This window comes from Pristis pectinata, chromosome 5 (assembly GCF_009764475.1).
Source record: "Pristis pectinata isolate sPriPec2 chromosome 5, sPriPec2.1.pri, whole genome shotgun sequence".
Taxonomy (NCBI): Eukaryota; Metazoa; Chordata; class Chondrichthyes; order Rhinopristiformes; family Pristidae; genus Pristis; species Pristis pectinata.
Window position 1 is genome coordinate 18,144,944 of NC_067409.1, and position 14,275 is coordinate 18,159,218.

General features: G+C 40.0%; 1 protein-coding gene across 6 annotated transcripts in view; it reads left to right on the forward strand.

The window, feature by feature from the left end:
* Nucleotides 1-318: 318 nt before the first annotated feature.
* The window catches only part of dync2i1 (dynein 2 intermediate chain 1), a 74,025-nt gene continuing 60,068 nt past the window's right edge, over nucleotides 319-14,275 (forward strand). For 5 of the 6 annotated variants that reach the window (XM_052016042.1, XM_052016045.1, XM_052016046.1 and 2 more), the window contains exons 1-4: nucleotides 364-393; nucleotides 3,633-3,686; nucleotides 6,148-6,658; nucleotides 10,599-10,687. In XM_052016042.1, coding sequence (XP_051872002.1) covers nucleotides 379-393; nucleotides 3,633-3,686; nucleotides 6,148-6,658; nucleotides 10,599-10,687 — 669 coding nt within the window. In that variant the 5' untranslated portion in view covers nucleotides 364-378. Of the gene's footprint in view, nucleotides 394-3,632; nucleotides 3,687-6,147; nucleotides 6,659-10,598; nucleotides 10,688-14,275 lie in introns of all 6 variants that reach the window. The other variant, XM_052016041.1, reaches the window with a different exon arrangement.

Sequence of the window (14,275 nt, forward strand, 5' to 3'; positions counted from 1 at the left end):
AATATGCACATTTAGTGAGTTATTGTTAGTTGATTATAAATGTGCACTTTACCTCTACAGTGTGCATAGAGACAAAGTTGACTCACATCCAAAGCACAATTTTATGTTTGGAGCGCCCCACACAGCAAAGGCTTGACAGGGCTGGAAATCGCTCCCAAAGATGCGCATGCTCAGACCGGCCGACGGCATGGGCGGCGGGGGATGAATGCTCAGTTGCCATGGTACCCCACCCGACGCAGTTGCCATGGTTTCCACCACACTTGACGCATGCGCTTTTGAACTTTATAATTAAAAATCCTCGCCCTACCAAAATGGCGGCTGGCTGGTAACTAAGGGAGCCGCGTTGGCGCCATAGTATCGCGGGCCGCTGCTCGCACCATGAAGCCGAGCAAGGTAAAAGGGAGACAGATCTAAAGGTAGAAACGTCCGCTAGCGAGTTTGAACGGTGGCGGCGAGTCTTGCAGCTGCCAGCCAGCGTCGGGTGGAGGGAGAGGCGCTGCAGGGGAGCAGGCCGGAGCCGTACTCGGCTGGCAGCCTGACTCCAACCTCCCTCCCTGAATCAATGTCCGGCAGCGACCGTCCGTTCCGTCTCTCCGTCTGCAGCGCTGGTCTCGATCCACCCACGCTGCAGTTTATGCTGAATGAGGCACAAGAGATTCTGCAGATGCTGGAATCTGGAGCAACACGCACGATGTTTTCGAAACGTCGACTGTTTATTTCCCTCCATAGATGCTGCCTGACCTGCTGAGTTCCTCCAGCATTTTGTGTGTGTTGTTCATTCTGAATGAGATTTGATTAGAAATATTTCCCAGTCCCGCTGAGTGAACAGATCCACAAGGATTAATAACTGGTCTCTTAACCTAATTAGGGAGACACAAGAGACTGCAGATGCTGGAATCTCGAGCAACAAACGATCTGCTGGAGGAACTCAACGGGTTGAGCAGGATCGAGAACTGTGGATGTTTCGGGTGGAAACCCCACATTTTTGCAGTCTCCTCTCAGTATTGTACTACTCCAGTGCGAAGCCTCTTCAAGGTATGCCGACTTTGAAGAAGTTCTCCACTCCTCTCGGACAATCCTGATGCAGGCTTTCCATCCAAAAATGTAGACAGCTCCTTTTCTCCTAAAGATGCTGTTCGACTCGCAGAGTTCCTCCAGCAGATTGTTTGTTGCTCATTATTTTACCGTAGGCCTCAACCTTCAATTGAACCTCTAGACTCCGTAGAATGAAAAAAGCACAATGATTTCAGATTCGGAAACCAATCACAGATCGGACTGACTACGTTCCAGATTTTGTAAAGCAGAAATAAAATGCGAAAGTTTGAATCTAAACAAATACTGAAAATGCTGGAAATATTCTTAAGCTCAGGCAGTATCTGTGGATTCAGAGAAAGCAGAATTAACTATACAAGATGATTACTTTCATTAGAACTGGTCAATTTTGATATAAATTGGTCATGTGAAGTTTTCAAATTTGGTGTTGAATACTGAGATCTGTAATGTACCAAGTCAGAAGATGAGGTACTGTTCCTTGAGCTTGTATTGGGGATCCTTGAATGCTTGCAGATTCGTACAGCTAATTTCACTCACTTCCTCCAAATCAAAGGTTGTAGCAACAAGAACAGTTCTGTTCAGTCCACAAGGCTGTGCCTGGGCTTTCACTTTTAATTCTTCATCCCATTCCCACATTGACTTCTTTCACTTTGGCATCTTATACTGTCCCAAGGAATGTATGGCTGTTGGATGTAAGATGTAAGTAAGGCAAAGGATGGTGGTGGTTGATAGGAAAGAAGCAAAGGTTGTCCTGATGTGGGATGGAGGTGCAGAGAAGTTGGTTGCCAATAGTGATAAAGAGCTGGATGGGACCTGCAAACTGTCAAAATTCTGGAGGGAATCAGAGCTATCATGGATGTGAGTGGGAAGACACAGGACAAGGGGAGAAAGAATAGAGTCAAGGTGGGAATAAAGATATTCTCTGGGACAAAAATGGGATGAATCAATGGTTACATCAAATTGTCCCAATTGTGGATCTTGGGGAGGAGGTGGGAGTGATTTAGGATTTAGTTTTGGAGAATGAAGTTGAGTGGTTGGAAAGAGTATTAGAGTATAAGAGTTGGGAGAATATTATTGTGGCAGTAATCATAATTAAGTTAGATTCAGCATGGTTATAGAAAAGGACAAAATTAACATTTCTAAATTTGGGGAAGGTCAATTTTATTAGACTGAGAATTGATGGCAGACTGTACATAGCTAGTTGAAAGTAAATCAGTCTCGTAACATGGAAACCATTTAAGGAGGAGGTTCGAGGGGTTCATTGTAAACCACAAAGGAAGAAGGTGGGACTTCCAAGTCAGAATCCTTGGTTGGCAAGATGTATCTCTGCTGCATAGTTAAGTAGATTGAATAATATGCCATGATAACCATGATTTCTGGAGCTTGCTTAATTACCTTGGTTAGATGGGAGCAATTTCCAGAATTTTTTTTCTAGTTTCTTTTGCTTGCTCCATCAGTTAGTATAACAACCAACTAGACAAGAAAATTCATGAGGTTCTGTAATGGTTCAAGTCAGCATTTAAAGGTCTGATGGGTCTTTATTTTAACCATCAGAGCCAAACAATTAGATGTCTTTATTAGTCACATGTACATCGAAACACACAGTGAAATGCGTCTTTACGTAGAATGTTCTGGGGGCAGCCTGCTGTATATACTTAATTTTCAAAGGTAGCTTGTATTTATGTAGTCAAACATTTGTAAAGAGGATGTTAAGCTAAGGCAGTAGAGGAGATATTAGTAGATTTAACCAAAGGATGGTCTTAGAGGAGGAGAGAAAGGCAGAGGAATTTGTGGGGGGATTCCAGAGCACAGAAGACGACAAGTTGAAGGTTTTGGTTAGCAATGGATGGAAGGGAGGAAAGGAATTCGCAAAGGACAAGAGAAGTTATTTTGCTGATTCTGCACATGCTTCTTATGTTCTTAAGTGACAGGAATGCAGCATTTGTGAGAGGATCGTTGAGCCAGAGGGGAGGATAAAGATAGGGTGTAATTTGCCTTCAGAAAGATTAGAAACAAAAAGTGAAAATTTTAAATTGTGGCTCAATGTAGATCAGTAAGGATTATGGTGATTGGTGAGTGGGATAGGAAGTGGATAACAGAATGTTGAATAAACTGATGTGTGCAACTGATGTTTGATGGAATTGCTGAGCATTGAAATATTTGAGTCTGTAAGTGAATGAGTGAGTGATGCTGATGCTGAAGTGGAAAATGGAATAAAGCTCCGTTCATTTGACACACGGGATTGTAGTGGTGCTGGACCAGTGGATGTTATTCAATTAATATTCCAATACAGTTTTAATTCATTTTTCTTAGATGTTACACAAAATAATAAATTTCCCAGTGAACACGGTAAGTTTAAAGGGAGTGTGTCCAACAGAACCAAGTGAGTGGAATGCAGGAACTGGGGCCCTAGTGAATGGAAGGGAAATATGGGAACTGACACTCTGCTGGGGGGAACGGAGAATGCATGATACCTCATGTAAGTCAGCAAATTGGTGTATTTTTTGCAGTATTTTTTAAAAATTTGTAGGTTTCATTATCTCACTTCTTAGATATGTTCAATTTTACTTTTATTTTAGGGGAAAACCAAAGAAGATACCTGGAAAACAGAGGAATTGCTCAAGTATATTAAAGTAATTGTTTTTATTTGCAAAATATAGTGCAAATGTAGACCAGTAACAACACCAGAAATTGTACTTAAGCCCGTTTTGCAAGGATTTTTTGGATGATGTAGGGTCCATGTGTGGAATAGATTTCTGTGCAGAAACAAATTTGAGTAGTGTTATAGATTATCAGTTATGAATTATCTGAGTCCTGACTTGTATCTGAGTAACTGTTTTGGAAGATTAGAATCATTGATGCATTTTTGATATTAATGTCGAAAGACCTTGATATTATTCGCACCACATAATAAAAAAAATCAGAGTCTTTATAGTCAGTTTCCTACTAGGTCAGTATGTTTCTTTTTTGGCCCAGATTTAACGAACAGTCGTGAGGGAATTGGACTCATTGCTGCTATCTTTCTGAAATAGCCCTCCATCTTTTTGAAGCCGGTATCAGCTTAATTGAAATTGTGGCATCCAGCAGCATATTGTTAAACAGTCAGATTATGCTGTCAATATTTCAGGAAGGACAAATACAACTTTTAATTATCCTATAAGCATTTTACAGAGGGCTATATAAAGATTGGAATATGGATGTATGGTTAAGGTTGAAGCTGAAATATAAATGAACTTTTTTTTTCAAGAAATCTATTTTAAATTCCTTAATTTTGAAATACCCTGTATTCTCTCCCGGTGAATAAGTAGCATTTGTATTTTGGATGACGAGGTCCACTGCACATTTAAAACTCATTAGACCTCATGGAACAATGTGTAATATCTTCAGAACATTTCACAAGTGGTCCAAGTTCGTGTCAATTCACATGATTTCATTTGGAGAAGGCTGCAAAAAAGACCTGCACTAAATGATGAAAACTTCACTGTTGCTTCTGAAGGTGTTGTCAATCTCACAGTGTAATAGTAGTGAACACAAAGTATATGTGGGAATTTTTCAGTTTCTATGGACGGATAAGTTGTATGGGTAAGTTGTGTTCTTTTAATTCTACAATATCAATGGTAAATTGGTTTATTATTGTCAAATGTACTGAGGAATAGTGAAAAAGTTTGTTTTGCATGCCATCCATACAGATCATTTCATTACAACAGTGCATTGAGGTAGTACAAAGGAAAACAACGCAAAATAAAATGTAACAGTTACAGAGAAAGTGCAGTGCAAGCAGACAATGAAGTGCAAGGTTAAGAGTCCATCTTGTCATACTGGGGGACCATTCAATAGTCTTTTAACAGTGGGATAGAAGCTGTCCTTGAGCCTGAAAATTTTAGGGGCAAAAGCTTCCAAACATAAGTACAGCTTTAGATTTTGGTATTCTGTTGTTATATTTGTTTCAATTTTATGTTTTCAAATGGAATTTTATTTTGCTGTAGTGTTTTGTACTGGCTGTGATTCTCTGGGTCCTTAATGTTCATGACAAATGTTGACTGAATGTACTAGGACATGAGCAAGGGAATTATCCCTGGTGTCCTGGACAATGTTTATCCCTCATTCAACAGAACTAAACAAAAACTGATTGGGCAAGATTGTACTTGATCTGTGCTGCTCCTTGCACTTCCCTCAACTTCACTGACCTTTACAGCAGGTTCAAATTGAATTCCAGGTTTCTCTACCAGGCCTTTCAATGAAATAGAATGATCTGCTTGTGGCAGCTGGATTTTAGCTGGTTCACTGAAGATTTATTCAACTGTTTCTAAATAATCAAAGACATTTAAAACCGACTGAAATAGATTTAATTAATAAAAAAAATGGAATGTTAAATGTCATAAATTTACTTAAAACATTTAAGTTATAGAAATTAATTTTAAACAATGAAGATCAGATAGAATGAAGATTAAAAAACAATAAACACTGCATTTTTCAATCTCAGTTGGCAGCCAAACCAAAAGGACCCACTATATATATCAGCCATTCCTGGCTTAATGCTGGGGGGCTAGATACGAATATATGTGGTACATCAGCTCAGCAGAATTGACCTCCAGTGCCTTAGTGAGATGTCAGAAGCTTTGGCATCATTGAGCAAGTTCCTAACTTCCACCTTACAGTAAGAAGGTGTGGAAGTTAGAAAAATGCCATGACCAATGCATTGCAGTTAGCTATCACTTCTCCACGGAATCACTGCTAGTCATCAGCATGACCTGGTCCGTAATTCTCAAGTTGCTTTCAGGGGAAACTCATTGTATACTTATAGATCAGTAAATTTCCTCCACTATGATTGTGACTACTGTACACTTCAGAGGTTTTTTATTCCTTGTAAAGAGCTTTGGGATGTGGAAGATATATAAATGCAAGTTTTTATTCTTATTTTGGACCGACACGTAGTTTCTCAGTAAATTGTAAATCCAGTACAGTCTGCTTTTGATTATTTGGCCATTTAATTATGTAATATGAATAAAATTAATAGAAAATGCTGTCTAGCTTTACAAGCACCCTTTTCATCTTCAACTCTCTTATCTTATTTCTGATTTCTCTTTTTTTCAGGCTGCCCAAGGAGATCATCCGGATGATAGTGATAAAAAGAACGCTGCAAAGAAAAGACATAAGGAGGATGAGCTTGAAGAGCGACGACATAGGGATAGGGACCGAGATAGGCAAAAGGACCGAAATGATGATAAAGTGAGGAGCAAAGAAAAGGAGAGTGATGGAGACCGACATAAAGACCTGGAACGTGAAAAAGTACACAAAAAAGTTAAAGATGAAGAAAGAGATAAAGACAGAGGAAAGAAAAAAGAAAGGGAAAGTGAGAAACGTAAAGATGGGGACAGGGACAATTATCAAGGAGGAGACAAAAATTCAGGACGCAGAGTTCGTGATGAGGATAAAGAACGGGATCTTAATATAGAGAGATCTACAAAGCGAGAATATGAATCTGAGAGGCACAGAGATAAAGAAAGAGATAGGAAAAAAGAACAAGGCAAACACCGGGAAATTGGGAGAGAAAATGATGGAAATGGTGACCAGCAATCTAAACATCGGCAGAAGAAGGATAAAGGTACATGTATGTTTAATGTGAAAAGTTAATGAAAATGAAAGGTAGTGTACTTTTTCATTAAAAAAATAATCTGTTTTTAAGGAGTGTCTTCAATAAAGCTACTGTTATATTTTGAGTCAACTTACTATTTCAAAAGAACATTTTGGTTCGTCTAATTTAATATTTTTCACGTTATCCCAATATGTTGAATTCCTGTTTTGCATTTGGTTCACCTAACTATTTGTTGATGAAGGAGATAAATCAGCTTTTTTCAGCTTGTTTATCCAGAATGATTCTCAGGTTGCCCATTGCAGCATTCTGTTTGTTCTTGACAGGGTTGTGTCTTCTGTTACCCGTTAAAATCAATCCAAGTGCTGAATACTCTGAAAAAACTTTCTTCCCAATACTAGCCTGAAAATTTACTGATAGTTTAAACCACTGGATTAATTTATCTGTTGTAATAATTTGTGTTATTTACTGTATATTTTTTGTCATACTATTTGCATTCTGCAAAATGATTTTCCAGGTATATCTTTTCCAAGGATGCATAGCCCAAAATTAAAATTATTCACAAAATCATAAATAGAGGAAGTAATTATAAAACATACTGCTTTATGTTTCCTTCTACTAAGTAAAAGTGCTGGATTCTTTTAAGTTACATTAAATTACCAGTTTATTTTATGATTCTGAGCTGCCCACTCTGATTTCACCATCTGTCCAAGTATGAAGTCATTTGTAAATTTTGACCATTTAACTGAATTTCTTAACCAAGTCGCTGACATAAATTTGAATTGAAAACACTTATCCCTGAAATATGGTATTAATTATCTCCTTAAGACCACTTTCTCTCTCTTTACAACCTTTCAACCAACTTCTTACTTATGTACGCTGTATAATCACGGCTCTGAATTTAATGAAGAACTTTCCAAAATAACTTCTGTAAGTCTAGATATGAGGTGATGTACGGATTATCACTTTGTCATGGTATTCCTTCAAAGACACCAAGAGAGTTGGTCTCACTCTAGAGAATGGAGCATAAAATTTGTGCTAACACCAGTGCTGAACTGAATATGTGTAGCTGCCATCTTTTCATTAAGATGGTAAAGTAAGGCTCTATTTGACTCTTCAGATGGATGTGAGAGATTCCACAGCACTCCTGGTGTCAAACAAATGTTTATCACTTAAACGGGCTTTCATTTTATTTTGCACCTTTGTTTTACGTGGATCGAAGAAAAATGATCTGACACTCATTATGAATATAGGGAATGCTGTTTTCTTGCCACCAGGGGCTCTATTATCTCAAATACACCAACGACCCTCAGAGTGAGATTGCTTAAACTTGATTCATGTGGCACTTAATAATGATCAGTTCCTCCCTTACCGTCTCATTACCCCTAGAGATGGAATATTTTTTGAATGAACTAATTTATCTTGGTCCTCCATTTGCTTGAAAATAACTGACCAAGGCATGACGTCTATGGTGAAGAGATAATTATCACATCTCATCTGTGTAGGTCCTTTGTTTTAAGACTGGTTGCATCTTTTATGATTTTAATTTCTTTGCCCTTTTCCTTTTGAGACAATTTTTTACTATTATGGCTTATGATTTCAGCTTCTCTTCTTATGGTTCTATTTTCCTGTGTGTCACGACTAAGTCTCTTAATGCCGGTTTAATCTAATCCCATCTGCCTGCACATAGTTTATATCCCTCCATTATCTGCCTGTTCACGTGCCTACCTAAATGCCTTTTAAATGTTGCTATTGTGTCTGCTTCCACCACCTAGGCATGGTAGTGTAGCAGTTAGCGTAACGCTTTACAGCACCAGCGACCCGGGTTCAAATCCATCCACTGTCTGTAAGGAGTTTGTACGTTCTCCCCGTGTCTGCGTGAGTTTCCTCCAGGTGCTCTGGTTTCCTCCCACATTCCAAAGATGTACAGGTTAGGAAGTTGTGGGCATGCTATGTTGGCGCCGGAAACGTGGCGACACTTGCGGGCTGCCCCCAGAACACTACACAAAAAGATGCATTTCACTGTGTGAAATAAAGATCTTATGTGACTAATAAAGATCTTATCTTATCTTACCTTCCCTGGCAGCACACTCTAGGTACCTGTCGCTCTTTGTGTAACAAAAAAACTTGCCTCTCAAATCTCCCTAACACTTGCCCCCATTCACCTTAAAGCTATGTCCTCTAGTGTTTGACATTTCCATGCTGGGCAAAAGACTTTGACTATCTACCCTATCTATGCCTCTCATGAGTTTATATATTTCTGTCAGGAGTCCCCTCAGGCTCCAATGCTCCAGAGAAAACAATCCAAGATTGTCCAACCTTTACTTATAGCTAATACTTTCTAATCAAGGCCACATCCTGGTGAACCTTTTCTGCACCCTCTCCAAAGCCTCCACATCCTTCCTGTAATGTGGCGACTACAAATGCACATAATACTTCAAATGTGGCCTAACTGAGGTTTTATATAGTTGCAACGTGACTTGCCAACTTTATACTTTGCCCTGACTGATCAAGGCAACTATACTGTATGCCGCCTTTACCACCCTACCTACTTGTGTTGCCACTTTCAGGGAGCTATGGACTTGCACCCAAGATCCTTCAGTACATCAGTTCTTCTAAGGGTCCTGCCATTTACTGCCTTTGACCTCCCAAGATGCAACACCTCACACTTGTCTAGATTAACCTCCATCTAACATTTCTCTGTCTATATTTCCAACTGATCTAAATCCTGCTATATCCTTTGACAACCTTCCTCAGTGTCCACAACTCTGCCAGTTTTTGTATCATCTGCAAATTTATGAATCAACCCACCTACATTTTTGTCCAAATGATTTGTATATATCACCAACAGCAGAAGTCCCAGCACTGATCCCTGTGGAACACCCAACGGTTATAAACATCCAGTCAGAATAACACCTCTCCACCATTACCCTCTGTCCTCCATGGCCAAGCCAGTTTTGAATCCAGTCTACCAAGTCTCCATGGATCCTATGTGCCTCAGTGTACCATGAGGGACCTTGTCGAATCCTGTATGTGACATCCACTGCCCTACCCTCAACAATCATCTTTGTTACCTCCTCTAAAAACTCAATCGAATTTTTAAGAAATGAGTAAAAAAAATAAACTGCTGGAGGAATTTGGTGGGTCAAACAGCCAAAGCGGGTCAGTAAGAAACATTGCCAATTCCTTTTCCCCCCACAGATGCTGCTTGAACAGCTGAGCTTGTCCAGCAGTTTGTTTTTTGTTCCAGATTCCAGCATCTGCAGTGTCTTGTAATACATGACCTCTCCTACACAAAGCCATGTGACCATCCCTAATAAGTCCATGGTTTTCCAGATGTGAGTAAATCCTATCCCTAAGAATCTTCACCAATAATTTTCTTAATACTGATGCAAGACTCACTGGTCTACAATTTCCTGGTTTGTCCCTATTGCCCTTCTTAAACAAGGGAACGACATTGGCTATTCTCCATTCCTCTAGAACCTCGCCTGTGGGTAAAGAGGATATAAATCTCTGTCAAGGCCCCAGCAATTTCCTCTCTTGCCTCTTTCAGTAACCTGGGATAGATCCATTGGGCCCTGGGGACATCCACTTTAATGTTCTTCAAGAGACCCAACACCACCACCTCCTTAATATCAACATGCCTTAGAATATCAGCATACCCCTCCCTGATCTCACTATCCTTGCATGCATATTGTGCCTTTTAATGTAAAATTAGTCAAGTCAGCTGATCATATTAAAATATTGTGCTTATTTTTACAATGACAATTTCTTTCTGATATTATACCACACGAATTTAGTCTGCGCTGCCTTACTCTTCTTGGTGAGGTTTGAATCTGGGGACGTTATTAGATCAGTACAGAGGTACCTTTATCCTGTATTTAAAGTCTTAACTAATATAATGGTGATCAGTTGCTTGATACCTGTGCAATTTTGTCCATCTGTATTTCAGGGAATTTGGAATTGTCAAAAGATGACAGATACGAAGAAAAAGAAAGAAGACACCGAGAGCAAAAAGAAAAGGAAAGGAGAAATGCTGAAGTGAGCTCGTTTTTTTTTTCCTCATGTTTATAATTTATTTATTAGCTCTTTTAGATCTGTTATTCTGCCTTCACAGAGTATCAGCCATTCCTTGACGATCAGACTGTTTTCACCCTTTGCTAAAGTTGCCATCATGTAAGTGAAAAACATGATTTCCTGGCTACATTTGGCAAATCTGCTGGTGGTGAAGATAAGATTGGCAATGCACATTGGGTCAGCTTGTCCTCAATTTGGACCCATGCTTTGTGTTCATCTCTCGCAGGTTCACTGTAGTTGCACTCTCTAAGATTCATTCAAGAGATGTGGGCTTTGTAGTCTGAGGCAGCATTTAATTGCTCATCCCCAGCTGCCCTTGAGAAAGTGGTGGTGAGCTGCCTTCTTGAACCACTGATATCCTTGAGGTGTGGGTATACCCACAATGCTGTCAGGGAGGGAGTTCCAGGATTTTGACCCAGCAACAGTGAAAGAACAGCAAAATATTTCAAAGTCAGGATAGTCTGTGGTATGGAGGGCAACTTTTCAGGTGGTGGTGTTCCCATGCTTTTGCTGTCCTTGTCCTTCTAGCTGGTAAAGGTTGAGGGCTTGGAAGGCGCTGTCGAAGGAACCTTGACAAGTTCCTGCAATGAATCTTGTAGCTGGTACGCTGGTGGAGTTGTTGATTGGGTGTCTATCAAGTGGGCTACTATGTGCTGTATGGTGTTGAGGTTCTAGTGTGTTGATGAAGCTGCACACATCCAGGCAAATGGAGAATATTCCATCACACTCTTGACTTTAGACTTCTAGATGGTGGTCAGGCTTTGGGGAGTTAGGAGGTGAGTTACTCGCTGCAGGATTCCTAGCCTCTGATCTGCTGTTGTAGCCACATTGTGTATATGGCTACTGCAGTTTAGTTTCTGGTCAATGGTAACCCCCAGGATATTGACAGTGGGGGATTCAGTGAAGGTAATACCATTGAATATCAGGGGGTGATAGCTGGATTTTCTCTTATTGGATATTGTCATTGCCAGGTACTTGTGGGACACAAATGTTACCTGCCACCTATCAGCCCAGTCCTGTATATCGTCCAGGTCTTGCTTCATTTGGATGTGGACTATTCCATTATCTGAGGAGTTGTGGATAGTGCTGGACATTGTGCAATCATCAGCGAACATCCCTACTTCTGACCTTATAATTGAAAGAAGATCATTAAAGAAGCAGCTGAAGATAGTTGAGCCTAGAACACTACCCTGAGGAACTCCTGCAGAAATGTCCTATGGGTGAGATGATTGACCTCCACTACCACAGCTAATTTTCTTTGTGCTAAGTATGATTCCAATCAGTGGAGGATTTTCTCCTGATTTCCATTGATTCCAGTTTAGCCAGGGCTTTTTGATGCTTTACTCGATCAACTGCTGCCTTGATGTCAAGGGCAGTTGCTCTCACTTCACCTCTGGATTTCAGCTCTTTTGGCCATGTTTGGACCAAGGCTGTAATGTGGTTAGGAGCTCAGTGACTTTGGCGAAACCCAAACTGAGCTTCATTGAGGAGGTTGTTGCTAAGCAAATGTTGCTTTCTAGCATCATCGATTATCCCTTCCATCACTTGCCTTTTGCAACTCTGCAGCTCCTAATGTCATTGAGGCCTTGTGCACTGAGGCCCTACTCCAAGATCTCAATGATGGCCTTCTAATAGCCTGTGCTGTAAAAACAAAAGGCCTTTTTTGCTGCCTTTCAATGTTTCTGATGATTAGTGACACTAAATCAGTCAGTAAATCAGATACATTTAAAAAGAAATATTTTTAGCTAGTCAACTGATATAAATGATTGAAACAATTGATATTAATTAATATTTAAAGAAAAATTCATGTAGATTACTTTGCTTTTTAATGGTCAGTGATTTTGTTGAAATGAATTGTGCCCTGCTAGATACAACAGATGTAAAATTGAGGGGTCGGGTACAATGTGTAACTGGTCCCTCGGCTCAGTAAAATTAGGAACCTCATACACAGTGCTGAGCTGAGGAAGGAGTAGTAGGTCGTATGTGCCTGGATCTTATCTCCAGTGCATTCTGTACATAGTCACTCGTCCAGAATGTGATATCTTGCAATGCAAATAGCTGGTGTTCAGTATAGAACTGCCAGCTTTCCTTCAGCTAATATGGCCCATTGCCTGGTTTATTGTGATTGTGAAATTGTGTTGAACTTGATATGGTAATTTGCTAAATGACAGCATCTTCAAAGATTACTTAAATGGACAGAAATGCACTCTGCCCCCTTACCCCTCCCCCCCCCCCCCCCCCAAACCAGCAATATAAATAATTACACTGTATTTACAGTATTGCCTTCATTTTGGTCCTACAGGTTTTTGAAATTTTGAAGTTGAATACAGGAAGTGGAAATTGGTAAATTGGTTTATTATTGTCACATGTACCAAGGTACAGTGGAAAAACTTGTCTTGATGCCATTCATACAGATCATTTCATTACACAGTGCATTGAGGTAGTACAAGATAAGACAATAACAGAATGCAGAAACAGAATTTAGATTTCAAAGAGTAGAATGATTATAATAGAAGTAATGAGTGGATCTGCAGACAGCCATGCTCCAAAGCCATCTTGCATCTTTGACAAAAGTATTAATTCTTCTCTTAAGATTATACCAATCTGATATAGCCTGTCATGTAACCTTTTGACAGTATTATTGAGTCATAGAGTTGTACAGCATAGAAACAGGTTCTTCAACCCACCGTGTCTATGCTGACCATCATGCCTATCTATACTAATCCCAATTGCCTGAATTAATTCCATGTTCCTCTATGCCTTGCTCATTCAAGTACCACCCAGATGCCTCTGAAATGTTTTTACTGTCCCTGCCTCCACTACGTACTCTGGCAGCTCATTCCATATACCAGCTACTTTTTGTTTTTTAAAAAAATAAATTTAGCCCTCAGATTTCCTTTAACCCTCCTCCTGCTCACCTTAAGTTTATGCCTTCTAGTTTTAGAGATTCCTAGCATGGGAAATGAGACTCTGGCTGTCTACCCTATCTATACCTCTCATAATTTTATATATCTCTATAAAGTCATCTCTCACCCTCCACTGCAGGGAAAAACAGACCCAGCATGTCCAATTGCTTCTTATAACTCAAGCCCTCAAATCCAGGCAACATGCTTGTGAATCTTTTCTGCACCCTCCCTAGTTTAATCACATCTTTTCTGTAGTGTGGCGACCAGAACTGCACACAGTACTCCCAAGTGCGACCTAACTGACATTTTGTACGGCAGTAATATAATGTTCCAACTCTTGTCCTCAAAGCCTCGGCTGATGAAGGCAGGCATGCCATATGCCGCCTTCAACACCATGTCCATGTGTAATGTTACTTTCAGGGAACTATTTACTTGTACCATAAGGGACCTGCCATTCACTGTGTATGTTCTGTGCTGGTTTAACTTCCCAAAATGCATCCCTTTGTTCTTGTCCGAGTTAAGTTCCATCTGCCATTCCCTTTCCCAGTTTATCAATATCCTGTTATAACCTTAGACATTCTTCTTCACTGCCCATTATACCACCAATTTTGGTGTCATCTGCAAACTTACTAATCATGCCATCTAC